This window comes from Callorhinchus milii, unplaced genomic scaffold, assembly GCF_018977255.1.
Source record: "Callorhinchus milii isolate IMCB2004 unplaced genomic scaffold, IMCB_Cmil_1.0 Scaffold2, whole genome shotgun sequence".
NCBI classification, from domain to species: Eukaryota; Metazoa; Chordata; class Chondrichthyes; order Chimaeriformes; family Callorhinchidae; genus Callorhinchus; species Callorhinchus milii.
In genome coordinates, this window is record NW_024704743.1 from 9,711,112 (window position 1) to 9,738,784 (window position 27,673).

At 37.7% G+C, this 27,673-nt stretch overlaps 1 protein-coding gene across 4 annotated transcripts in view; it reads left to right on the forward strand.

The window, feature by feature from the left end:
* The window catches only part of LOC103178641 (cAMP-responsive element modulator), a 56,553-nt gene extending 37,600 nt beyond the window's left edge, over positions 1 to 18,953 (forward strand). The window contains exons 7-8 of one of the 4 annotated variants that reach the window (XM_007893488.1): positions 10,741 to 10,897; positions 18,041 to 18,953. In XM_007893488.1, the coding sequence (XP_007891679.1) occupies positions 10,741 to 10,897; positions 18,041 to 18,185 (302 nt within the window). In that variant the 3' untranslated portion in view covers positions 18,186 to 18,953. Of the gene's footprint in view, positions 1 to 10,740; positions 10,898 to 14,590; positions 14,870 to 17,608 lie in introns of those variants that run through there. The other 3 variants (XM_007893487.2, XM_007893489.1, XM_007893490.1) reach the window with 3 other exon arrangements.
* Positions 18,954 to 27,673: the final 8,720 nt, after the last annotated feature.

Sequence of the window (27,673 nt, forward strand, 5' to 3'; positions counted from 1 at the left end):
ATTACACTGGCCTGTATCTAATTTGCACTAATTTGTGTCTGATTTCCTTGCACCATAGATACCCTCCACTCATTTTTTTTTCTTTATCTCTTGTGTGTACTCTCTTTATGAGTTCCACTGCTTCAAATTTGCGCTCCTCTTGTTCACTTTTTCTGGATTCTATTTCTGAGCTCTCTCCTTTCACATTCCCTTGATTTATTTTGCCCAATTCTGTTTCTCCTCGGGATATTTGGCCTATTGTACTCTTCTTTCTGTTTGACTTTTCTCCTGCGCTATATCTCTACATGTTCTTCTTTCTCTTCCTGCATCGTGCCCATATTTTTTGCATTGATAGCATTCTTTTTCTTCTGCAGGACATCTTCTCGTAGGATGTTCTAATCCGCATTTGCCACATTTGTCCATTCTGGTTGGCCTCCCTCTTGGCCTGTTTGTTCTCTGCATGCTGTACTCTTCATCTGTATCATTCCAACTTTGTCAGTTGGCAAGTTCATCTATTTCCATTTCTGTTTTCTCTGTCTCTCATATTTATTGTTGTCATCCTTTTCTTCATTGCCGATTCTAAAGTCAGATACCCTTTTTTTCCCAAAGCTTTACTCTTAATCTACTATCTTTTATACCAACTACAATCTGGTCCTGTATCATTTCCTCTCTTAATGTTCCATAATTGCCATTTTTACTTAGGGATCTCAGTATCGCAAAGTACTGATTGAATGATTCTGTGGTCCCTGCTTTCTCTTCCAAACTTAATTCGCTCAATTATCACATTTTTTGACCACAGCATCTTTCCATCATAATAGTCATCATCTCATTCTCTGGCATGTCCATCTCCCTTTCTAGGTCATAAAATATTCCCTTGCTTCCTCACCTGCCACATTAAAAAAAAATCAGACATTATATTTGCTGCTAATCCAAACATTTTAAAGTTTCTTTCAAACTATTATCAATTGTGCCTTAAATTTCCAACCAACTTCAATGGTCTTGGTATCTGCACATATCTTGGAACAGCATTCAATTTTGTTTCTCCCAGCATTTTGCTTTTCAATCCATATTCAATCTCATAGTCCATTTCACTCCAGGTTCCATTTTCACTTCTGTCACCATTTAATGTTTGTAAATCCAAAACACAGTTTAGATTCACTATTTCCTTTATTTAAAACATACTCTTCCACAATCTGCCCAGTCACTTTCCCAGAATACTTTTATACTTGCTTCTTCTCATTGTCAATGTCCAATTGCCAGTTAAGTTATTAAAGCAATGTGGAACAGGTGGCTAAGTGGGTAAATGCATTGTACGATATAGCACTGAGCTACACAAATCAAGAAGATCTCCAACTCAATCCCTGTGTGATAAAAGATCTCATTTGGGGGCAAAAGTGCTGTAATAACCAATCTCTTTGCTGAAGGAGGAGGAAAAATAAATTGGCCTTTATTCTTGTTTGTCACCATTAAATAATCAATGAAGGAAGTATGTTCATGTGCACACAGGTGGAGAGCTGAATTAAGTATGGACCAGGACCAATTCTGTGTCTATTGTGATGGCCCCCAAAGTAAAAATAGCCCGCCAGAACTCTGTGACGTACACAGGACAAATGGCTATTCGGCTGAAATACTGGAGGGCTGTTGCTCCCTGTGAAATAGTCACAAAACCGTACATCCTCAAGAGAGGATAGTTGTTAAGGGCAAAGTTAGAAGAAAAAGAACAACAAAAATAAAAAAAGAAAATCAGGTAATCAAAATGTGTACACATTTTTAGTTTTGCAATTCATGTTTGTATGAATTCTGAATAGTTCATTTTATTTACTTAACTAGTCATTTTTTTGTTTGGCTGTTTGTCAAAATGTTGTTCACTTTCTGGGAATCACCTGGGAGATCGGCAAAGTCACAGAACTGTGATCAACCTAACCACAAAGATCAATTCTGTGACTTTTTTCTCATTTTCTGGCCTTTGTATGTGGGACCAAAAGTAATTTAGAAAACCAGGTTGCAGTGGCGTAGACCTGTTCCTCTTTTCTACAGAATTTTCTGTTTTGATATCAAATTTCTATGTATGTCTTCATTGTGCCTCTAAATATAATATATCATAGAATTGGCTGATTGCATACATCTCTGCAGAAAAGTGTTGAAGTCCTTGCATTTACATAATGACAGTTAACATTTATGCAAAATGTTAATGAATAGAACCCGTTAAACGTATAGATATAGTCTTGCAGAGAGGCAACAGTTACTATGTAATTCTTTAAAAAAGATCACTGATCATAGTTCCAGTTCCTTATAAGTATTTGCTTATTCTGAAAAGCATTTTAATGTTTACCTTTTTAAAACAAGGTGGCTCACCAGACAATGCATTATTAATCTGAAAAAATAAACAATTTTACAACAAAAATGGTTACATTCAAGATTTACAATAGCAAATTTTTTTTTGAATTTTACAAGAGGAAGGATCTATTGAGAAACATGTTATTGACTTTGGAAAGGCTAGTGATGTCGTTGTGATGTCATTGCTCTTTATTGTAATCCCACATATGGTGATGACTGGGAAATTTCAATGTAGTAGACAGAGACAGACAGCAGTTTGCAGAGCAAACGTGTAAGCATAGCTGTGACACGAATTGAAACAGGTAAGATGACAGCATTGTAACTGATTTGGATACCCTGAAGGATATTGATGAGTTTTCTCATGTGTCAGATTGTCTTTTTTATGAAAAACAAAATACTTTAAAATCTCTAATTAGGTAAAATGTTAACTATTCCTTGAGATGTACAAATTTTAAATTGTGACGCAGCAGAGTTGTAATTGAAATAGTTTCCTGTTCAGTATACCTGCAAATGTGAAGAACAGTGATATAAAAAGAACACAGTAAATATAAATGCCACTTGTTATTTTTGTATGGTGTATGGGTGGTATTCCAGAACACTATGGAACTCTTTCAGTTGGATGCAAAGTAAACATTAAAGAATGAGGCTTTGCTTTGTATCAATCCGTTTATTTAAAAAGTGAAAACTCTGTGAGTTTTGAAGTTTGTGTGGCTGTATATTTCTGTATTAATGTTTCTGTCCTGCCAGTTTGTGTAGGGTATTGAATAAATGTTACTGTTTACTTTATGATAATAATTCTGTATGTGATGTGAATCATCAGAGTGCTGTAAATCGTTTTAAGCAGTTGCTTTAAACAAAGCTTTGTTTATATGCTCGTCCCCCGTGTCTGTGTATCCTATTTGGTAGATTCCACAGTGCTTTGTGTTCAGCTAGCTGGCGTTATTAGATTCCAGAATTGAGTATTAATAGGGAAATGTAAATATTAAGCAGAAAACAAGCTACACATTGGCATTGGAGTTCAATCAAAAGGTATATTCTATTTTCTTGTTGCTGTGGTATCAGTTGAAATGAGTATCTTTCGTTGGGTGTATTTATTTAGTTGTATTTTTAATGAACAACAACTGGATAAATCACAGATCCTAAAGTAACTTCAGGTTGAGAAAGTGTAAATAAAAACAGGAGATGGATAATTGTTTGGTTAGTAGATAACCTTGTGTCCAGAATTTTAATCATCCGGAACACAAAAAGAAGATTTGAAGAAAAATCTAATATGTCTCAACTTTTCCACCTTTAATAATAATAATCCTTGCATTTGATATAGCGCTTTTCACGTCGGGCGGACATCCCAAAGCACTTCACAGAACACACTGTAAAGTGAATTGACTGTATATTTGTGGGCGAACGCGGCAGCCAATTGCACACAGCAATGTCCCACAAACAGTCGTAGATTGAAAATGACCAATTTATTATTGTTTTTGGTTTTGGAGGGATTATTATTAGGCTCTGTGTGGAGTAAGAAAACTTGCCCAAGGTTTCGCCCTCTGCCTGGAATTGAACTCCGGTCTCTCGCTTACAAAGCGAGTGCTCTAACCACTGAGCTACAGGACTCCACAGGACTCTACTAAATTCCTTCCATTTCATTATGAACAAATAAGAGTCAACAACACTGTTGAACTAACATTAATATAATGGGGTGAGGGGCTTCACTGTGTGAAGTGCATTGCGATAAATGTATTAAGGTGCTTTGTCAAATGCATGTAGTATTTATTTATAAGTGGGGCAGTGGGTGAGGGTAAAAGTTATTTCACTCAAGTTGTCACATTAATTAGAATTTTGTGCAAATATTTATTGCCACAAAAAGTTTAGATATCTCCTTTCCTTCCCTGAACTTTGATTGTGAAAATGCGTGTGAAGATGTTTTCCGGGTGAACTCACCTGAATGGGGTTTCAGAAGGTTGTATCGCTCAAGCACAAAGTTGCTGACCTCAAGAATCAATTGAACACACTCCACAGCATTCAGGTGGGGGAGAATTTTTGGGGGCAGATATTCCAACACATAGATAGTCAGTATCAGCATGGTAAAGGCAGAGAAGTGGGTGACTGTATGCAGAAAAGACGAGAAGACAGTCAATCTTGTAACAATAATCAGAATAAAACTTTCATTTGATACAGCACGTTTAAAATTGGAACGACATAATAATAATCCTTTCATTTGGTATAGCGCCTTCCACATCTCAAAAGTGTTTCACAGACTATACTGTAAAGTGCAGTGGTTGTGTTTTTATGGTAGCCAATCAATTTTATTTGGGGGATTGTTTTTTAAAAAAAGAGTAATTAATCATATTTGGAAGGCTAAAAATAGAAACTGAAGGAACAATTTACTATCTTTTGCAGTTTTTTTCATCCTAATAGGGCTTTGAATATTTTAATACGGTTTGGAATATTGGGGGATGACATGAAAGGGATGAAATTTCATACTTTCAGTAAGATTTTCCATTTGGTGCTAAATCTGATGTGTGTGTGTGTGAAGGAAAGTGTGCGCAACTCTGACCATGAGGTTGAAAGCTGGTTAGACCAGTTGGAGACTGATGCAAGAAGGGAGATGTATATGGTGAATGTAACTGAACTGAAATCTATTCTACAAAAAAATCATAAATTAATTACTATATTGTGCTTGTGGGACGGAGTGGAGTCTCTTTGGAACTCCATCCCACATTCCTTTTGCCTTGCTCCCTTCTCAAGACCCTCCTCGGCCATACTTCCTGACCTCCACCCTCCCTGATCCCCAGCCCCATCCCCCAGCTAGGATCCAAATCCCTGACTGTCCAGCACCTTGGAACATATATATATATATAGGCAGGAAGCACCCTGGTATCTTTGGCCTGAATGTTTTTTTTTTCAGTGGGTCTTTTTCTTGTGCATCAGTAACAGGTGTCAGCTTGGCTTAATTAGTGACCTCTGGGTCAGAAGGTTGTGGGTACATGTTCCTTTGTGCTCACAGTCAAGGCTGACATTCCATAATAAGCTTTATGGAGTCCTGTGGCTTAGAGCACTCGCCTCGCAAACAAGAGGTCCTGGGTTTGATTCCCAAGCAGGCAAGTTTGCTTACTCCTCACTCCTCTGTTTACCTACCTAGCAGGAACCCAGTTGTTAGTCGATTGGTTTTAAAATAACAATTTGGTCATTCAATCCACAACTGTTGTGGGACACAGCTGCGTTTCGCCCACAAAATATACAGTCAATTCACTTTACAATATATTCTGTGAAGCGCTTCAAGATGTCTAGAAGGCTTGATAAGGCACTATATAAAATACCAACCATTTCAAATGCAAGGCTTATTATCATGTCAACTTTGTTTTCTTTGTTAGTATTTTCCCTTGTTGAAGCACGTGAATCTGTAGGGCAGTAATGAATCCAGTAATCTCGTACTTGATTTAGTGATGCTAATAATAATCCTTGCATTTGATACTTTTTCAAGTCATCGAGATGTCTCAAAGCACTTCAGATTTATTTTGTGGGTGAAACGAGGCAGCCAATTGTGCACACCAAGGTACCACAAATAGTCGTGGATTGAATGACCATTTTTTTTTGAGGGATTATTACCCCCAGAAAGCAATCCTTCAATCTACTAACATCCGGATTCCTACTTACTGTTAGACCAACAGTGGCATGTGGAATAAGGAACGCTTCTTAAGGTTTCGCCTCACCCAGGAATCACTTGTGAAGGGAGCGCACTAGCCAGTGCACTACGGAACTCCAATGCAGTAACAGAGGAATTGTCACGTTATCGGAAGTGCTATGCTTTGCATTGGACATTAAACCAAGGTCCCAATCGCGCCCACCACTAAGTGAATACCTTCCCACTTCATGTCTTCCACCCTGTCTTTCTACCCCCTGATCTCCATACCTTAGTCTCTCCACTTCGCCCCTTCCATCACCACCTTGTAAATCTGCCTTCAGACCGACCCAACTGTGCTTTCAGTCACCTTTTTCCCACCCTCCTCCGCTCCCCCACTCCCACCCCTAGCTTGGACTCCCAGTCAGCTGTGTGAATTGTTGTTATACCATCCACCTGATGTGTTCATCATATCCTCAACATCACTTTGCTGTTGAACCACAAATTAATTTCCTATAATACAAAAATTTGAAAGTTTGTACAGTTGGTAAGTTGAATAGAGATGATACAAGGACTGATTTATTCAGTTTTTGGATGTCCTTCGGATCGGATGTCAAACTGAGGCTGCTTCTGCCGGTTCAACTGTAAGATCCCATGGTACTATTAGAAGAGAGGAGGGAGTTTCTTCCACTGTCCGGGCCAACAATCCCCCATATAAAATTGGTCACTCATTCCATGCCTGTTTAGTGGGATACTGCTGTGCACAATTGGCTGTCGGGTTTCGCCCACAAAATACAGTCAAACCACTTTACAGTATATCTTGTGAAGCTCTTTGATAAGAGCTGCTATATCAAGGCGCTATATCAAGGATTGTTGATTTGGTAAGGTGCTATATCAAGGATTGTTATTATTATTATCATTATTATATTTAAAGAATTTACCACCGAGTCTGATCAAAAATGCCAATGGCTTACGTGCCTAACCTGAAACACTGTATTTATGACATGATGAGCTCACCCAACTGAGTTCATAAAAAATAATTATCACCTGTGTTACTTAATCTCATTGATATTTTAAAGTTTGGTGCTATAAATTTCAATTTGTTTATTTGTCCAGGAAAAAATATTCCTTGATCTGATGTGTTGAAAATGAGTTGGAAATGTTCAAACGTGTTTAACGGTGTACTGTTCAGACTGAAACAGTGCCACTCAACCAGAACAGTTTGGAATGGCAAGATGTTTGAAAATAAAAACTATTGTGATTGTTAAATGTAGATGGTTCTAGAACTGTAAGAGTTTTTTGTTTAAATACATACCCGAGGGAGTCAATATAACACAACAGTCTCTAAACTGTTGCTCCCATTAGTGGGAGAGAAAAATTCTCAGAACAGTACTACCACCATTCTTAGCCTGTGGGCACAAGTTTCAGTAAGTTGCATAATGGTTCTGCTTCTTTATCTAAAATACTGTAGACCCTACTTATGATTTGGTGAAATGCTGTATTACACAAGGGACTAATCATTATGAACCTGTGTGTTAGATACAGCAAATTTGATTTCAACGCACATATGAAAGTCCAGAATTTTAAGATCAATTTCTGACTTTCATATATGCAGTGTTAAAATGAATGTCACTTTTTTCACCCGCATCAGCTGAAATTTGAATTTACTTTTTCAGTATCGCTATTTTAGTTTTCTAAGCTGCAATTCCTTTAACATATTTATAAATGCACGTGTGCCATGAAATTACATTATATAATAGGACACTTATTTCCCTCTTTATGCATATGTTTAAACAGCGATTTTACTCAGCTCTCATAACAAACTTTTTTGGTGCAAATAAAAAGACTTCTATTTTGTTGAAGAATCTACAGCAAATAACACAGTATACAGATTTCCTTCAAGAGAGTTGTATATCACACTTGGCTTCCCATCCTTTTCCAAACCAGTCTTATTTAGAGACAACTGCATAATAAATAGAATAATGTGCTCTTGAATGTACTATAATTTACAGTGCCCTTTCAAAGCCTTTTTGGTTGGCCAACAAAATAAATCTTCTTAATAATAATCTTTGCATTTGATATTTGATTTTATATTTGATTTTTTGATATTTGTATTTGATATATTATCACGTTTTCGAGACATCTCAAAGAGCTTCACAGAATATACTGTAGAGTGAATTGACTGTAACGCACAGTAGTGTCCCACAAACAGTGGCTTGAGTGACCAAGTTTTTATTTTATTTGATTGTATTTTTGAAGGGATTATTACACCGTTTTATTATATTATTATCGTGGTTGCATGTTGCCCTAATTTAAAAATATTCAATCAAGAGAAACCTGGAAACATACTACCAATTGAACACGGGACTTGCCTGCGGGCCATGGGATGGCCACCACTGATGTAGATAGACTGTACAGCGTGAAAACAGGCCATTTGTCGTCGCAACCATCTGTGGCAGTGTCGAGTCTCCATCCACTCCTTGCTCCCTCCTATACCCTTCTGTTCCATTCTCCCTCATGTATATATGTAATTTCCTTCTAAATACATCTGATATCTGTTTTAATGTTGCTTTGGGCAGTGAGTTCCACATTCCCTCTGCATGAAGAAATTCCTCCTAAATTCTCTGTTGAATCCTCTGGTCGCTATCTTATACTCATGTATCCCTCCGTTCTCCAAGAAGTGGTACCAAGCCCATTTGTGGTTAGCCTGGCTCACTCATGCCTCTGAGTCAAAAGATTGTGGGTTCAAGCACCAAGCTGGGAATTGGAATCGCATTGTCTAAGGTCACACTCCATCCAGTGTTTGGGGTGTGTTGCATTGTCAGAGGTGCCATCCTTCGGATGAGATGTTAAATCGAAGTCCTGTCTGCTTGTTTGGGAGATCCCAGGTCCCATCTTAAATGTATCTTCTCCAGTGAAAAGGCCTATCCTGGTTCTATCCTGATAGCAGTAAACTGCCAGCCCTGGTATCATCCTAGTAAACCTCTGCTGTATTCCCTCCATAACAACTATATCCTTCCTATAATGTGGTGACCAGAGTTGGAAGCAGTGCTCCAAATGTGGGCTAACCAAAGTTTTATACAAATTGTAAATGCAAATTGTTGGATTTGTTACGTAATATCATCATTGAGGGAAAATCATTCATGAGGCTTTAGTTTAAGAATGGCATTTGTGCTTTAAATGGTCAGGAAACATTACCTCTTGAATGGGATTATGCATTATTATGGAAGATTATTATAGATTTTTATGAAAGATATTAAAGCACATTGATAATTTCAAAAAGTGGAGACTAATGAAATGCATGGTGCCGGAAATATAGATAATGTTCATTCAGCAAAACTGATTGAATGGGATTTTATGGCAGAAGTATTAATTTTTAGTATGCAGTCTATCCAGCCATAATGAAATTCACACTTTTAGCAGTACATTTGTTTGAAATTGTATTCACCCCACACAAGTAAAGCCTCTATTTAATTGGTTGTTTTGTCCCATAATTATTCATCAGACTGTATAATTTGATGGCTAGATGGCATCAAATATTAAAACTGTGCACTTACATCTGAAAGATCACATAGATTCATAGAATGTAATAGTTTGTGGTATTATTGCGTCATTGTTGCGTCCTTGCTCGTCAAAGAGTGTGTGTTTTCATGCAGCTATTATTTACCTCATTCCTAATATTTGTCCAGCTGCTTCCTATCCTATTAATCACGATGCTTCATTAAACAGCTGCTATATTTACAACCAGATGCCATATGTAAGCCGGTTTTTACCTTTGAAATCTGGATAACAATGGTTTTAAGGCCTTTAAGGAAAATGAACAAAATGTGTCATAACTGAATGGATGATGCAATACAGTTTTACGTGAATTAACAATTATTTGCAGCTGTTGCAGCATGAGCATATAACTGATGCAAAATAGTTAGGTATTCACTGTTTATATAGAATTTTTCTGCACAGTAAGTGGTCATTTGTCTGCCATGTCTGTCAACTGTTTTCTGTTTTTCTCGTGTCATTTTTTAATTAATCCCACTTTCCTGCTCTCTTCCCTTTATCTCTTAATGTTTCACTGCTCAGGTACTTAACCCTTTTGAACAATTCTATTGATCCAGCCTCAATTGGCGCTTAATTTTCCAACAACCCTCTGAGAGAATAAATTTCTCCCTATCTCTCCCCTAATTTTTCTATCAACAATTCTGAGCTTCCTTCTCCCATCTTGGGCTCCCAGTCAGCTGTGTGAAGTGCATTGAGACATCCTCCTGATATGAATAGTCCATATAAATGTAAATTATTCATCTTGAATCATCTCCATAGTTAATCCAGTTGAACAGTCCAGTGTCTGACTGTCCAGTGCCTTGGGATGTCCTCCCGAAGTGAAAGGCTCTTTACCAATATAATTTGTTGTTGTTTACATTCTTTCTGGCTTTGTCAGTCTCCACTGCTACTTTTAGAGTCCTGTGAATCTGAATCCCTAAATCCCATTGTTCCTTCACCCCTTTTTGGTTATACCATCCTCTCACAACTAATAACATCACACTCAACACGATATTAAGAATCCTTAGCATATGTTGTCTTAAACAATGCATAACCTAGAGGAGGGGGAAACATTGGATATTGAAGGGAATCTAAGGGTGAAGTACCCTCATAAAACAATTAATAGTAATAGGAAAGATTGCAGGTACATGTGTTGTGGTGGGGATGGAAGAATGAAAACTTGGGAGATGAAATGAATTTTTAAGTAGGCGCACACATTATATTTCACAGATGTTATAGACATACTTCTAATTTATATTCCATTTGCTCTGTAGCTGCCACTGGAGATATGCCAACTTACCAAATACGAACCCCAACTACTACCCTACCTCAGGGAGTAGTGATGGCAACATCACCAGGGACGCTGCACAGTCCACAACAGTTAGCAGAAGAGGCGACACGGAAACGGGAGCTCAGGCTAATGAAAAACAGGTAAGGTTTTATTGAAACTGGGTGTGCTCAGCTGTTTCATTTGAAGATGCTTTTTACATTTTCCTATCGAATCTGTACTGTAGCAGAAATAATGGCCGTTTATTCAAATTAAACCAGTTTTTATCAATTTCCTTATAGCTGTTTCACAATGGATTTTATTCAGCATGTCATAGAATTATACCGCACAGAAGGAGGCCATTCGGCCCATCATGTCTGTGCCGGCTCTTTGAAAAGAGCCATTCAAATCAATTCCACTCCCCCTATCTCTCCCCATAGCCCTGCAAACTTGTCCTCCCCAAATAATTATCTACTTCTCTCTTAAAAGCTGTTAACGAATCGGCTTCCACCACCCTTTCAGGCAGTGCATTCCAAAAACTCATGCATTAGTGAATCCATTTTGAATCAAGGATTGAGACTTTTCTGGTTTTCTCAAATAAACGCAGTGCTTAGCTTCTGTTTTTAAAGTTCTTTTTAAATCTAATTTATAGTGATCAGTATTACAGAGCACAATATGATCTAAAGAACTATGAGTAGTTTAGTTTTATTAAATTGCAGCTAGAGGTTCAACTAGTAAATAAAAGCAATTAAAATATTATTAGCGTGGAAAAAATTAGATCCAACAGTCATGCTGTGCTTGTACATAGTGATTATTATTGTGTATGGTAGTGCAGTGTCAGAGCACCAGTTTATGTCACCAGGAAATGCTGGATTTCAGGTTGAGTTCTCCCCTGAGCTGAATTACTAATCGCACCTGGAGTGTGCAAATGCCATGTACCTCCCAATATGGAGGAAAGAAAATTACGAGGAGAGTCATCAACATAGTGAAGCCTCTCAATACCTAACATTTATATGCTAAGGGTGCATACTTGAGTTCCAGTTTGATATGCAGTAAATTTGCGATTTGAGGCAGGAGAGTACCATCGGTCCATCTTGCCTCCCCAAATTACTGAGAGAGTATTCTCAAGAGGCTGACACACAGCTCTTCAGTCATCCCTCAGAAAGTTCTAGAGGTTCATTTTCCAGGTTGCTAATACCAGTTACAGAATGGCCTTCTCAGGCCTTTCCTCCAAACCCTAGATGTTCCCTTAAAATATTTGTCAATACTATTTATGGCTGAGAAATATTTTTTTCTAGGCACACTTTTGGATATCTTTGGAAAAATCTCATCTCCAGTCGATTTTTGTCATCTTTTTGAGGTTGATTGTTTCTGCTTTGATGAAGTAGACTTGGGATCACATTATGTACATATTATGTACATATTATTAGTCCAATGGCAGCAATTATATTTGTGGATCTTGATGGAGACTGCTGATGGAATCAGTTGATTCTGCTTTGCCAGTAGTTTCACTGTTGGTCACTGTTATTCGAGCTGCAATCAAACCAGTTATTGCACAATGTCTTCTTCAAGCTTCCTTCACTGCTGCTAGTAATATATATTTTCCTGTATGGTTGATGAAGAGCTTCACATTCAAGCCAAGGTTGGTCATCTCCAACAAACCTCCATATCTGCTGTATCAATGGACTCAAACTTTGAGTGTTAAAATTAAGTTTGGTGCAGAGTCATTTGTGCCTTTCACTTTGAGCGTACTGTCTAGTGAGCCTCCTGCTCCTTATCCAGCTCAGGCTTGGGATTGTGGAGTTAACAGGAGCCAAGTGTGAAGAATCGCTCCTCCAAGTCTTTCAGATGAGCCAGGCTGCCTGTTCTGTCATTAGCAATGGCTTGAAGTACTGTGGACCCATCTGGCTTAGGTAACAGACTATTGAGTGTGGTACAAAAGGTTGTCTCGATTCCAACATTCCTTTGTCAAGCGCATCACCTTGGAGTCATCTTAGCTCTAAGGAGACCCTACTTACCTCTAGCTGGAGCAAACAAAAGGTGCACTAAAATTTTTAAATCCAATCCAGTTAGTTTTCTAGATCTAGGATTACTATTGTTGGTATTTCCTTCACATACAGCTGAGTATGTACCATTCAGTTTAACAAACTCGTCTGATAGTGTTACTCCCAAGGTTTTAGCTGTTAGGTGAAATTCCCAATAGGTGAAATTCCACCAATTCTTAGCTCGTAAGACCATTTTGTCTTTAAATTTAAGATGATGCAGAATTCTGCAAAGGTACTTAAATTCAGCCTTAATTTGGAAGCCATTGCTTTTTAAGAATTGCAGGAAACTGGCTTTCAAATTAAAACTGAATTGAATATTTTTTCACAGTTTTTTTGCAATCGTAAGCTTAACGATAAACTGGTCTTAAAGAGTAAGACAAGCTGCAATTTCAGGCCTGTGGTGTCTTATTTTAGGTTTCTTGTCTTTGTTCTAGCTCAAATTAGCTCTGTAAGGCAAACCCTTACACATTTTTCACATGTGGTTTCACATTTTTCATAGATTCATAGAATGTTACGGCACAGAAGGAGGCCATTTGGCCCATCGAGTCTGTGCCAGCTGTTTGACAGAGCAAGTTACTTTCACTGACCCCAATCACCAGCTTTCTCCCCATAACCCTGCAAACCTGTCTTCCCCAGATATCTATCCAGTTCTCTCTTAAAAACTGTTATCGAATCGGACTTCACTGCCCTTTCAGGCAGATCATTCCAAATTCGAACAACTCGCTGAGTGAAAACATTTCTTCTAACCTCCCCTCTGCTTCTTTTGATAGATATCTTAAGACTGTGACCACGGGTCACAGTCACACCTACCAGCGGAAACAGCTTTTCCCTGTCTAGCCTGTCGAAACCTTTCATGATCTTGAAGACCTCTATCAGGTCCCTGTGTAACCTTCTCTGCTCTAATGGGAAAAATCCTAACTTCTCCAGCCTGTCCTCATAGCTAAGGTTCCCCATTCCTGGATTCATTCTCGTGAATCTCTTCTGCACCCTTTCCAGTGCCTTAATGTCCTTTCTGAAGTAAGGTGCCCAGAACTGGATGCAGTACTCCAGCTGAGGCCTAACTAGTGTTTTGTATAGATTAACCATAACCTCCCTACTCTTGTACTCTATGCCCCTACTAATAAAGCTCAATACACCAAATGCCTTTTTACTGCCTTATCTACCTGCCCCGCTTACTTGAACACCCAGATCTCTCTGTACGTTCACCCCCCCTTAACATTGAGCTTCCAAGTCTATATTGCCTCCTATCATTTTTCCTACCTAAGTGTAGGAAATAACGCTATCCACTTTGCCTCACTGGCCTCTTGGATTATGGAAGAGTGTGGAAGTTGAATCTCCTCCGCACTTCATTGACTCTTCCAATGGAAATTAAATGTAGTTATTTACAAGCTAATCTATCTTTTGAACCTCTCGATTCTTTCAAGCTCAATTTTCTGAAAAACTGTTTTGTTAGCAAGACCTGTGGAAAACCATTTTTCAAATTGACGCGCCACAATTTTATACCATTCCTCAACTCAATCTTAAATTTAAAAGTGAATTGTCTTAAGGCTAAAACAGAGTGCAATTTTGGGCTTATGGCCAATGCCTGAACTCAAAGAATAAGGAAATCTATCCAGTAAATGTCATGTATCCCTTTCTTTTTCTCCCATTTTCAAGGTTCTGGGAAGTTTTATACAAGTTTTAATATATAACTTTTTTCAGTTAAACAAAATCCTAAAACAAAACATCTCAATCGCTACAATTATATTTGATTGTGGTGTCTGGAATATCATTTGCAACACACTAGAGTTCCTATTTTCTGTTTTTTGGAAGGAGGGTATTATCTTCTTTTCAGTACCTCAGTACTTGTACTACATAGAATCTGCGATTGGGAGAGCAGATGGGTGAAGTGCTTCTGGACAAGCTATTTCTGCACTTCAGCCAGCCACGAGGATGCATGACTTTTTCTCGGATTTTCCTTACCGCCTTGGAGAGCCATCTGCCTTCAACTTGGCATCATTCCAACAGTATAGCTGATATTGGCACAGGACAGGGGAAAACTTAACCTATGTACTATATAGCATTCTTTTTGAGATTAATCCAAGTATTTTTAAATACCTTCTTATTAACTTGTTGATTTTAAAAATGCTCTTCTGTTAGTCCTATTCCGAATTAACCGTTTAATCTTATTGGAGTATGTAGAAATGGTTGTCCACTGTTCCTCCTGTATAGCGTTGTCTAGTTTACAGTCTGTAGAAATCCTTAGTGGTTAGTATTGAACAATGCCGATACCAAATTTACAACAAAAAAAATTATCATCTTGTGATGCCTAAAATTGTGTGTGTATATCTATGTGCACACAAACAATGTTTCTTATGTTTTTTCTGTTACCATCGTGTTAATGTACTAAAAATCCCAATGTTTCTCTCTGTAGAATATTTCAATGCTAATGTTTTGGTTAAACATTCAGATATGTGGCCAATTTCCTGAAATAAAAACATTACTTGGGAATCTTCTTTCTCTGTCACCTTTTATTATATTGTTAGTTAGAAGTGAGGTTTTATTGTAAACATCAGGATTGTTTTGATCTGCTATATTTTAGTGATGTAGACTTGTGTTTGTAAGTAAACTTACATAAATAGGTCTCCTGCACAGCCGTTGTTATACTGTATCTGCTTGTCCCAGTCATTCCATATGCCTGTTAGACGCAATCTAACTGGGTTATTAGCATGCCCTCTCCCTGGTATGTCCCTGGTTTTGCTTTTTCCTCATGCCTCAGTAGATTATATTACTGCCTGCCAATGCGTGTTCCTCCTGTTCTTTCTTGCATGATTTTCTTACTGACTATTGCATCTAATATGATAGTGGTACCTTGAACTATTTTCTCAATTCATTACTATTCACTATATGTACAGGAAAATTCACCTTGAGCTTGCCTTTACTGAAATAAAAACAGAGGAAACAGCATGCACCTACATTCAGGACTGATAAATTTATTGCTTGACCTCTCTTCACTGATTCTTCCCCATACAAAAAGTGCATTTTAAATAAACTAAACCTGTGCAAAAGAAAACTGAGAAAGTCTTGTCATTTCTAAATTGGAAAGTTAATATTTAAACGACTTGAAATTGATGTTTTTAATAAAATGGTTGGACTTGGTTCAGGTATTTTAATTTTATCAATGAATAGTAGGCTTGATTTGGCAAATAAATGGCTAGTTTATGGTCAAACAGTTATGACCATGACCGTTTGTGGTCTTCTTTGTGGTAATGGGTTTGAATTCTTGCGAAAGCTGACATTAGAATGAAATTAATGTTTATTTGGTGAGCTTCTACAGTTCTGGTATATTTAAATGTATAGATACTTCAGGCGGGGGGTGAGGAGGGGTAGAGGCATATCATTTGTATTGTACCTTCCTTGTTGGTTAATCAAAGTGACATTGTGGTTAGTGGCTTATACTAACTAACAAAGTATATGCAAAAGTGCATACTGGAGGATGGGCAGAAAATGTTCCAATAAAATTAGTGCCCCCAAGTCAAATTTTTTTGCATCACCGATTTACTTGATAAACCAAGTTGAAATGAAGAATTGTTAAAATTTATAAGTAGCAAAGGAGATTGACCTGAGATCAGTATACGTTTCTGTCCACGTATCCCTCTCCCCATTGCCCATCGTGGGATAGGCTACTTCATTAATAATATATACATTATATATTTATTTCATTTTATAAACAATAATTAAAATTAAGGATTTTGTTTTGTAAATTTGAATTTGTTTTAAAAAATGGAGTTAATGCTCACATTATATTGGTGGCTGTCAACTTGAAAGCAACCCCAACTGTCTTATAGAAATGCCCACAGTATAGTAGTACTGTAATGGTTATAAATCTGCTGGGCATTGACTAATTACTTTTTTATGCTTTATTTACATAAGTGGTTATGTTATTCAAACTTCTTAACTCCTATGCATTGCATTATACTATGACTGGAGGGCACTGGAATATTTCTTTTGTTAGCACAAAAGTCTTTTAAAAACATCATCTTTTATGATAGGTTTCTTTTATGCTAGATGTCTATGATCAACCAAATAAAAGCAGTCAAATCAAACTAGCAAATCATTTTCAAAAAGTCAGGGTCACAATTATTATTTTAGATTTTCTGGATGCTTTATATTTGAAATTCTTTTTAATATCCTACTGTTTTCGGGATGTCACTACCAAATCATGGCTTTGAGAAAATGTGGATCAAAAATTGAATATTGAATGATGAGATATTAATTTCTTTTGTGTTGGAATGCACAGTTGATTGGTTGAACTGCGGACATTTTCACTATTTGATTAATTATACATGTCGTGAAGCTGTAGAAACAGAGCATTTGTAGTGGCTTTATCAAAAAAACTGCTCTTGGTTGATGAGCTGATTTCAAATTTTATGGTACATTTTTTGTTAAACAATTGTGCAATGAAAAGAAAAAGAATAGTGTTTGCTGGAACAGTGGTCCAGTTTAACTGCTGTGGATATTTGGCTTGAACTGACAGAAACCAGAATGTGAATGAAGTACTTCACCCTTGTGTTGTGTTACTTGTCAGAATTTGTGGAATGGGGATATACCAACTGTCTACACATCTATCATTCATTCTAGTTGGCTATAAATAATCCCTTAGATTGCAGAAGTTTTGCGAGGGATCTGGAAGCACTGACAACTTCTGATTTGGCTGATGTAGGTCGTAGCTCAAAGGACTGGGGATCCTCCAGTGGCACTCTGAGGATGGCATTGCAAAGACAAAGTGTACAGATTAGTCTATCTGTCCTATTTCGGCTGTCGCTATGATGTGCCTTCTGTTAATTCCAGGGAGGCTGCTCGTGAATGTCGCAAAAAGAAGAAAGAATATGTCAAGTGTCTTGAAAATCGAGTGGCTGTGCTTGAAAATCAAAACAAGACTCTTATCGAGGAGCTCAAGGCCCTAAAAGACCTGTACTGCCATAAAACAGATTAACAGCTTCAAACTGCCACTTTCATACCTTTTGAACTCTGATCCAGGCATGAGAAGTTGCAGTTCCATGGACTACCAGGTGGAATTGGGACAGGGACACGTTTGAGCATGATGTACTCCAATTTGCTTTGCATTTTAACCTAACCTATGAATTCAGTCTGCAAATTGGGGGTGTGGGCAGAAAGAGAATCATGTTGACAAAATCATGCTGGAATATTTCCAGAAGCCCTGATGTTGCATAGCATATCAAGTATTTCTCGTTCCTTCTTTTTTGCTTCTGCTGTTTGCAGGGAGGCTGCCAAAGAATGTCGACGTCGAAAAAAGGAATATGTAAAGTGTCTGGAGAGTCGCGTTGCAGTGCTGGAAACCCAAAACAAGCAGCTAATCGAGGAACTCAAAACTTTGAAAGAACTTTATTGTGATAAATCAGAGTAGTATTTGTAAACTTGAGTTCTGACCATTTTTGATGTCTACAGAGCTTTCTTTGAAGATGAAGCTACTCCAAGCTTCAGACTGCTTTTTATTTTTTTTAAATTTTTTTTTGCTTTGCAAAACTAGGTAAACAACATTGGAACCTTTAACCTGTAACATTCCTCAAAGTTATTCACAGTAATATATTTTGTTAAGTGTTTGTTGTATTACTAAAATTTTGTGAAAAAAGAACAAAAAAACTTTTGTAAAAACTATTAGTTAAGTGTGTATATACATAATGCCATACCCTGTTACAATGCAATGCAGTACTTGCTGAAGTTCTATTTGTTAAGCATTATTAATATTTTTATGTGTTGCTCATATGCTGTCTGGAGAATACAATGTAATTATTTTTACAAGTGTTTATTGCTTTTTTAGTACCCTATTATATCAATATAAATCCTTAAAGTATGTAAGGTAATACAGTAGAAACAATTCAGATGAAATTTGCCCTATATGAAAATGCAACTGTACCTTTAAAAAGGAGAATTTAGAAAAGAGAAAAGTATGTTATTGGCTAATTATATGTAAAGAGAGTGTTATATTCAGTATATTTGCTGAACAGTTGGAATTTTTGATTAATTTCTGACTTTTTTTATACATGTTATTCTGTGAAACAGCTCTGTACTGCTGTCAGTCTATCGCTTATGTAGTTGAAGGATTGCAGATTTTAATAGAACCACATTGGTTATAAAAAACCTTATGTTTTTTGCTTCAGTTTAAAGAAAAATGCAGAGTATTTGGTTGCTTTGATTTAATTAGTCCGTAACTGCACTTCTGAAAAAAAAGTATTGGTTATAGAATCTTACAGAACAGAAGGAGGCCATTTGGCCCATTGTGCCTGTTTGAAAGAGATCTTTGAAAAAACTATACAACTAGTCCCACTCCCCTGCTCTTACCCTAAAGCCCTGCAATTTTTTTTCCTTTTAGGAATTGGGAGCAGGAGTAGGCCATTCGGCCCCTCGAGCCTGCCGGACCATTCAATAAGATCATGGCTGATCTTCTAACCTAGAACTCCATCTGCCCGCTTTATCCCCATATTTCTTAATCCCTCTAACTTTTAGAAATGTATCAATCTCAGTTTTGAATATATTCAAGGACTTTTTTTCAAGTACCTATTCAATTCCCTTTTGAAAACTATCAAATCTGCTTCCACCACGCTTTAAGGTGGTAGATTCCAGATCACAACAACTCTGGTTAAAAAAAANCTTCTCGTTTCCCCTCTGGTTCTTTTGGTTTCAACAACAACTTGCCAAGTGTGAAAATTAAGGTACAGTACTTTCCTTTTCCCTACTGGATGCACTTGTAGTCATCAATTTCTGAATCTGTGGAAGTTATTTCAAATACTTGAAATGTTTTGGAGTTTGTTTCGTATGACTTAGAAAAAATGGGAACTATTTTAAGAACCTGTCCTTTCAATTCATAATTGATGCAGAGACAGGCCACAGTTTTCAAGAATTTTTTTTAAGGAAATTTATACATGTTAATTTTTAATTTTAGTAGAATACGTAGAGGTTGAACAGATAAGATTTTTCTCCACCTTTTAGGAGAAAATACTCCTGAGAATTTTTGTACTTGACAGATGATTTTCCCTTGGCTTGGTTTCCTTTCAGACCCTAATTCTTGCTATTTTCCCATTTTTATTCAAACAGGTAATGTGGTTTTTTGCCTCACACAATAGAAATAATTTGGGATTTTTATTTTGATCCTAAGGATTCGTTTTCGTTAGATCTAGGAATTGCTTTAGTGGACTTACTCAACGTTTTATTTTTGGTAATGTTGAACTTTTGAACTTAGGTGGTGCACAATCAGCACCACTTTATTTCATTTTCAGGCTTTCAGAATCCATTGGAGCATGAGCTGGATTTTGACTATGTGTGTGTGTATGGTCACTGGAGGTCAATGATCTTTAAAACATCCACAGTAGTAATAATAAATAATTCTTGCATTTGATTTAGCCCCTTATCACATCATCGAGATTCTCAAAGCGTTTCAAAGGATATACCATAAAGTGGCTTTGACTGTTTATTTTGTAGACAAAATGTAGACCTGAAATAGAAGGGATTCCTGGTATTTTGTTTACCCAACAGTATCACCTTTTATTTTAAATCCTTATGTTGTGGGTGACACTGTCCAGGCCAGCGTTTATTGTCCATCCTTGAGAAGGTGACAGACGCATTCCCTTTAAACCAACAATAACAACTTGAATTTATATAGAGGGCAGCATCTCTGACCACTTAAAACCACTCCAGTCATTTTAGTGATAGTTCTTGCAAGACAGTTTGGGGTACGAAGTTCCAGGATTTTGACTTAGCGATGATGAAAGAATGGTGATGTATATCTAAGTAAGGATGGTGAATAACTTGGCCAAGAATTCATTGTTGTTGGTGTTCCCTACTAATACCTGGGATGAGGACATCTTAATATTAAGTTCCTCTCTAGAACAGTCTTTCATCTCTCTTAAGAAAAATTCTTCATCATTTATTCGAGATCCACACACCTTTACTTGAGCAACAGTGTATGTGGGTTGGTTTCACTAACAATTACAAAGTGCTTTATTTTTGGCTTGAGTTTGGGATGGGGGGGCGGGGAGAAATAATTTACCTAATATCTGCATTATTTTGTTTAGTTTGCTACTTGCTTTGCAAAGATGTATGTTTGCTGGTGCTACTCATATTGAATTTCATTCTCTTTGGAGACCAGGCTGAAGTAATTTTGGAGCAATTAAGAGAATCATACAGAGCATGTTGGTCATTCCTGGAAAAGCATTCTGAGAGGACTGAGAAACAATCAAGACCGAGGCTCTCCTGATTGGCTCGCCTCAGCACCTCAGGCACTGGCATCATCAGCATCCACAGTTGCACACTCCACCTCATCAAGCCAGTTAGGAACTTGGGCATCTTGGACGACCCTCAACTGTTCTTTCTCCCCCGTATCTGTGCCATGACCAGTTCTGCCTCCCCCCACGTTCGCAACATTGCCCAACTTTGCCACTGCTTCACCCCTCAGGCCGTCAAAATCCTCATACACGCATTTGTCACCTCAAGGCTCTACGGAAACTCCCTCCTTGTCGGCCTTCCCAATTCTTCCCTCCACAAGCTGCAGGTCATCCAGAACTCTGCAGCTCGTGTCCTCTACCGCACCAGGCTCTGTGACCCCATCACCCCACTCTTGCCCGGCTCCACTGGCTCCCCATCCCTCAGGATAGAATTCAAAATCCTTGTCCTCACTTTCAAGGCCTTCCATGGCCTTGCCCCCTCCTTCATCTGTAACCTACTGACCCCCTGTCAAACTGTCTGCTCTCTCTGCTCAGCAGGCTCCGCCCTGCTCCAGGTCTCCTGCCCTACTATCAGCAGCTGGGTTTTCAGTATCTCTGCACCTACTCTTTGGAACTCCATCCCACAATCCCTTCGCCTTACTCCCTCTCTTGCCTCCTTCAAGGCACAGCTCAAGACGCTCCTTTTTGACCATGCCTGCAGCCGCCCTCCCACCACCTCTGAACTTCCTCATCCCAAACCTGCCCCACACGCTTGGATCCTGATCCCTGACTATTTAGCATCTTAGGACGTCCTCCCAATGTGAAAGGCTTAGCAAGGTTGGATTAGCTGGAGTTAGTAAGTAACCATCCTCTTGGTCCAAGGGTATCCATCTCAAAGAAAATATCTGTGTTGCCATCATCAAAGTTTTGTAGGTGTGAAGCAAGATGACAACTGTGATCTGATAGGACAAGAGTCAGGGTTTGTTTCCTGGTCTTTGCCTTAATGCTATATCAAAGGATTTAGATCTGTCTGTCCAAAACTGGTCAAATGAAATTAGGTCACCAAAGATCTCATCTGAGGCAAAATTTACTGGTGAAGTTTCCATTCCAAGGCTATTTGGTTAATAAGAGAAATTAGACCGTCTAGATGGGCATCTTAAAGAACACAGGCAGTTTCAGTTTAGTTCCATGATCTTGGATTGTAGAATTGTTTGTGGATGAAGATTCCTTGGCAGGAGAGATTTATGCATTCATTTCCACTGTTCGTCTTTGCACTATTTTACAGAGTTTAGGAACACTACTGACCATGGAAGACTTGATTTTGAGAGTTCTGGCACTGAAAGCTTCTTGCTCTAAAAACAGCCCATCATAATATTGTCAAGGGAGTTCCTCCTAATTTAAATGTATGGTCAAATTGACAAAAAATACACACCCTTCTCCATTTCTGATTGACAGTTTAACTTGCAGAAACTAGGACTATTATTATTATTATCATATATTGTCTTATCAGACACATTATTGTCTTCTAGGAAACTTCATGTAAAAGGTGAACAATTTTCATTAAAAACACTTCACTTATTTGTACCGTGATCATCACTTAAGTGATGTTTATCATCTTGACCTATATGTAGGACTTGCCAGGTCTTAAGTTCTCTTAAATTCACTCATTCTCCATGGGAGTAGGTATTTTATAGTGTGACGATGGAACAATATCCCATGATAGACCAAAGGTGGAGCGGAATGTAAAGTTTTTCCTTTTATTATTCAGATCGTTACTTCTTAGTCCTTTCCTTAGTTTTCAGTAAATTGATTCATTTGATCTTATAGGTTTTCTGAACTTCTGTTTCTTTCACCACACTTGCATTAGATTGTCCAAATCTTTTGTGGCATCTTGGTAGGAACATTCTTACACATTGCCTATATTCCTATCTCTTTCTGAGTTTCACTTATCTCAGAGAATTACAGGGTCTAAGTTCTATTTGCCTCTTCAGAAATCAAAATTATGAAATCCAGTATTTCTTAATGTAATTCAATCCTGAAAAACAAAAGCAGTTTCATCTAGACCTCCAGATTAATAAATTAATATTATTTGCTGCATGGAATATTTATCCACAATTCAAGATGGAATAAACTGATTTTAGATAATTTATTGCAATGTGTATCTGAATTTTATATTTCTCCTTCTGTTTGGGTGTTATCAATGCATGTTCAATTGAATCCCAATGACATATCATCCTTAAGTGTATGTAACCCACTTGATTATATTCAATGTCTCATAGGAACCAAGTGCCAACTTCTATACCAGTGGTTTATTTTTCCTTCCACATTACAATCGGATATGAAACTCAAAGGTTGATATCTAATTTCTCAGGTAATCTTAGGAACTGTTGATGCCAAGATATTGAAAGAAATATCTGAGGGCAAACCAACTCATTTAGATCTTATTGGTTTGGATGAAGACCAAGAAGCTGAACCTTTCAGTGGAAGGATGGTAATGATAATACATTCCTTGCATTTGATATAGCTCTTTATCACGTCGTTGAGACGTCTCAATGCGCTTCACAGAATATATTGTCAAGTGAATTGACTGCATATTTTGTGGGTGAAACGTGGCAGCCAATTGCTCACAGCAGTGTCCCACAAACAGTCGTTGATTTTTTTTGAGATATTATTACCCTCGCGATGCGCCAATGGACCGGGTTCCTACTTATTGATAGGTAAAAAGAAATGTGTGGGGTAAGGAAACTTGTCTAAGGTTTCACCCCACTCTGGAATCAAGCCTGGGTACTCTCACTTGTGAGGTGAATATGCTAACCACTATGCTACAAGCCTCTATAGTATAGTATTGTGTCTCTCCTATGGTATAAGAGAACCTAAATGAAGTGATTAGAAACTGGGAGAGAGAGATTTGCTTTCCATGTAGACATTCTGATTATTAAGAAGGTAAGTGTTTCGAGAAATTGGAAAACTTGCACTGTATCAATAAAACCTTTAAAGGTGAAATCAGAGCATTTTAGGCCTGAAATTCCATGTAGTGTTAGCCAGTAAGATAGTTTTGTCTTCAAACTTAGATCTGTGGGAAATTCAATCTCAATTTTAAAGCTGGTTTCTTTTCAAGAACTCCTTCAAATTAAGATTGGATTTAAGAATTTTCCACAATTCTGTGCAATTTTACATTTTAAGACAAAATAGTCTTACAGGATGAGGATGATTGAATTTCAGGCCTATTGTTGGATCAGTGTAGAGAGAGCTGGTTGTACTGTACCCGATAAGCTTCATAAGTGCTTCATTCTGACACTGTGCCAGAAGTGGAAAATACTTCCCTAATATTGATATCCTTTACCTTACTGCAATAGCATTGCTATCTAATACTTCTCCGCAACACTAGGTCTTAGTCTAACGAGCTATCATTTCCCTTCACTATGATGTTTGTTCAACAGAAGCAGGAAGCAACAATTGCTTAATGCAGACCACTTAAGAACATAAGATACAGAGACGCAGACAGGGAGACAGATACAAACAGACAGACGTACAGAGACACAGGCATACGGAGCGACACACACATACAACAAGAAACGTAGAGACAGATTCCTCATCGCTGGCTGTATTATTGTGTTAAAATTGATCCGAATTTTTACATTGCCTATTTACATTGCCTAGTAACTAAAAATATTGTCAAATTAAGTAATACAGTTCCACAATTTTAAACATAAGATTTCTGCATGATTCTTATGGGTTATGTTTCTGGAAGGCAACACAAAACTATTCTGCAGCCCTTGAACGTTTCTCAAATCCGGCATCCGCCATACGGTTGGACCATCCTGGCCTAGACATTTTCAAGTCAAAGGCCTTGTGACCAGAATGTAGATATCACAATTAGTTGTACAGATTAATACAAAATACTGCAATAAGATCATCTACATAATTAGATTTTTTGTAAGATGAGGGCAAAGAAAATGTATTGTAATAGAATTTTGCAGCCCTGATTACTTCCCTATTGTCAGATTTAAATGGAGTCTGAGATTAAAATGATGCGAAATGAAATGGTTTGCTTACAATTATAATGTCAATCTTGCTGAAAACATTTTTTTTTGCACAGTATATGATACGTCGATGCACGTTTACAAAAGTATTTTCAATGCTGAGGGAGTACAATTCTCTGATTATGCTGATGGCTTGTTTCAAATTTGCATTGCTTGTAGCAGGTCATCCATCTCTTGTTAGCTGTTCATGGGACATATCACAGAAATGATACCCAGAAAATGGAAAAGGAGAAAATATATTCTCAAAGTGGGACTTTCACCTTTAGAAAATGAAAAATCCATTTTATATGGACAATATATTTCATTCTGAATAAATGATTTCATCAGTTTTTTTTTAAGAAGGATATGCTACTCTTTCGAATGCTAGAGGGAATGCCAAGCTGCAGCTAATCAATCATTCACTAACAGGCTGGAGATTCATCAACACCACAGTCCTGGAGTAAATTGCAGTTATGGGGAAACGTGTATGCCTGATTTCCCCATAATCATAAAGAAGTTACATGTACATTGTACAGCTGTGCTGTGATAATGTCTCAATTGTCCCTGGTTGCTGTGTTTCATTATTTAGAACTGATGGTTAGAGATACCTTGGGAGCTGACGTTTCCATACATCTGGCCCTGGTGTGAAGTCATGACACTGCTCTTCACTGACATCATGAATAGCAACAATGTCCTTCCATTCAAGATGTCACTGGAGTGAAACTGCACCATGTCACACAAGAGCAGTTCTGTTCTTGAGACTGTCAACACAGAAAAAAGGCCAATTAAAGGACACCAGTTCATAGAATCATAGTAATGACAATATAGGAGGCCATTTGGCACATCAAGTCTAGGCTAGTATCAGCTCTTCCAGTGGAGTTAATAACATTGAAGGATTATTTTTTATTGTAAGGAAACAAAAACAACTTGCATTTATATAGCGTCCTTCATCTAGGGTAGCATCTTGGAGTGCTTGACAGTGGCGGAGCCTGGCTCCAAGCCGGGGGGCGGGAGGAGGTGAGATCGAAGAGGAAGGTCTTCAGGTATGATCTGGAAAAGGGGAAGGAGGGAGCAAGGCAGAGGGATTAAAGCAAGAGTTCCAAAGTTTCAGGGCGTAGTGGCTGAAAGCTGAAAATACACATCAGCAGAACACACTTCCTTCCCCATTCGTATTTAGCAGTAATTCAAATGGAATGTGGCAGTATAAAAAGCAGAAACGTTTGCTGCTCTTTGGTTATATTTCATCCTATGTTCACCACAAAATACAGTCACTACACTTAACAATAAATCCTGGGAATCCCTTTGACACGTCCTCCTGACATGAAAGCTACTATATCGAATGAAAGGATTATTATGTACTACTGCTGAAATGTTGGAGTTCAAAAATGTATTCTTAGACTATGTTCAATACCTGATTCCGAATAAGGTGGTGCTTTATTTACCCTCCTTTCTTCCTATTGTCTGGAAACATTTTGGCATTTAGACGTCTGACAGATATGTAAACTCATGACGGAAAGTGCAGTCGAAGAGGTAAGTATTAAGGAGGACTTTAAATGAACACGTTTTTCAACAAAAAAAGGTTTTGAAGGATAACACACTTAAGCGGATGATTTTCTCACTATAAACCCATGTGATCAAAATTTGCTACAACTGCAGTAAGAAGAATCTCTCACCTTTTGTAAAATTATAGGGCGTCACTATACAATAAATCTTGTGAAGTGCTTTGAGATGTTTCCTGATGTGATAAGGTACTATATCAGACCCAAGGATTATTATTAATAATTGTAATATATCAGAAATGGATACCTTGAAAAACATTTGATTTTCTTGCAGAGCAAAGTAATGCATTTGTGCCCCTGTTGAAAATATTTGATAGATTATCAACAGGTTACATAATGGGTCAGAAAGGCAACCTGATGTTTCAGTTCACTTTACAGTATATTCTGTGAGGTGTTTTGAGATGTTTCAATGATGTGATAAGGCACTATATCAAATGCAGTAATAGAAATTATAGTGCAACAGGGTATATGGAGGAGATGATTATTAAATTATTTTAAAAAAATCCTTCATGAGAATTTTGCCAATAACTCTACCTCAAGAATCTAATCCAAATCTGTTGCATCCAGCCATGTAGTGAATAAATAATTTTACGTGGGGTATTCTGTTGGCCAGGACATCGGGAGATGCTCCTTTTTTTTTTGAATAGTTCCATGGGATCTTAAATGTCCACCTGAACAGGCAGACGAGAACTTGGTTTAACATCTCACACTTGTCGCACAAAGTCTGAATGTGGGCTTGAACCCACAAACTTCTGAAACAGAGGGAAGAATGCTACTGACTGAGCCAGGCTGATTGATACGTACTGCTAAATAGCTGTAGAGTTTTGTTTAATACTATGCTTCTTTTTGGAAACCTGGGATATTTCCTGCTATAATTTATGAGCTTCCAATGCCCTCAGGATATCCAGATCTCCCTATCCTCCACTTGGAATAGCCTGCAATGTCTATTATATCCCTGCTTTTTTTTTAATAAGAAAAATATTGGCCTGTTCATAATGCTTACCTTCTACTCACAACTCGTTGTTGTTGTTGCCTTTATTATCTCCAATAACTTCAGGACTTATCGGAAGTAAGTTGTGTTTCAATGTACCCTTTTCAGCTGCAGAAGTTGTA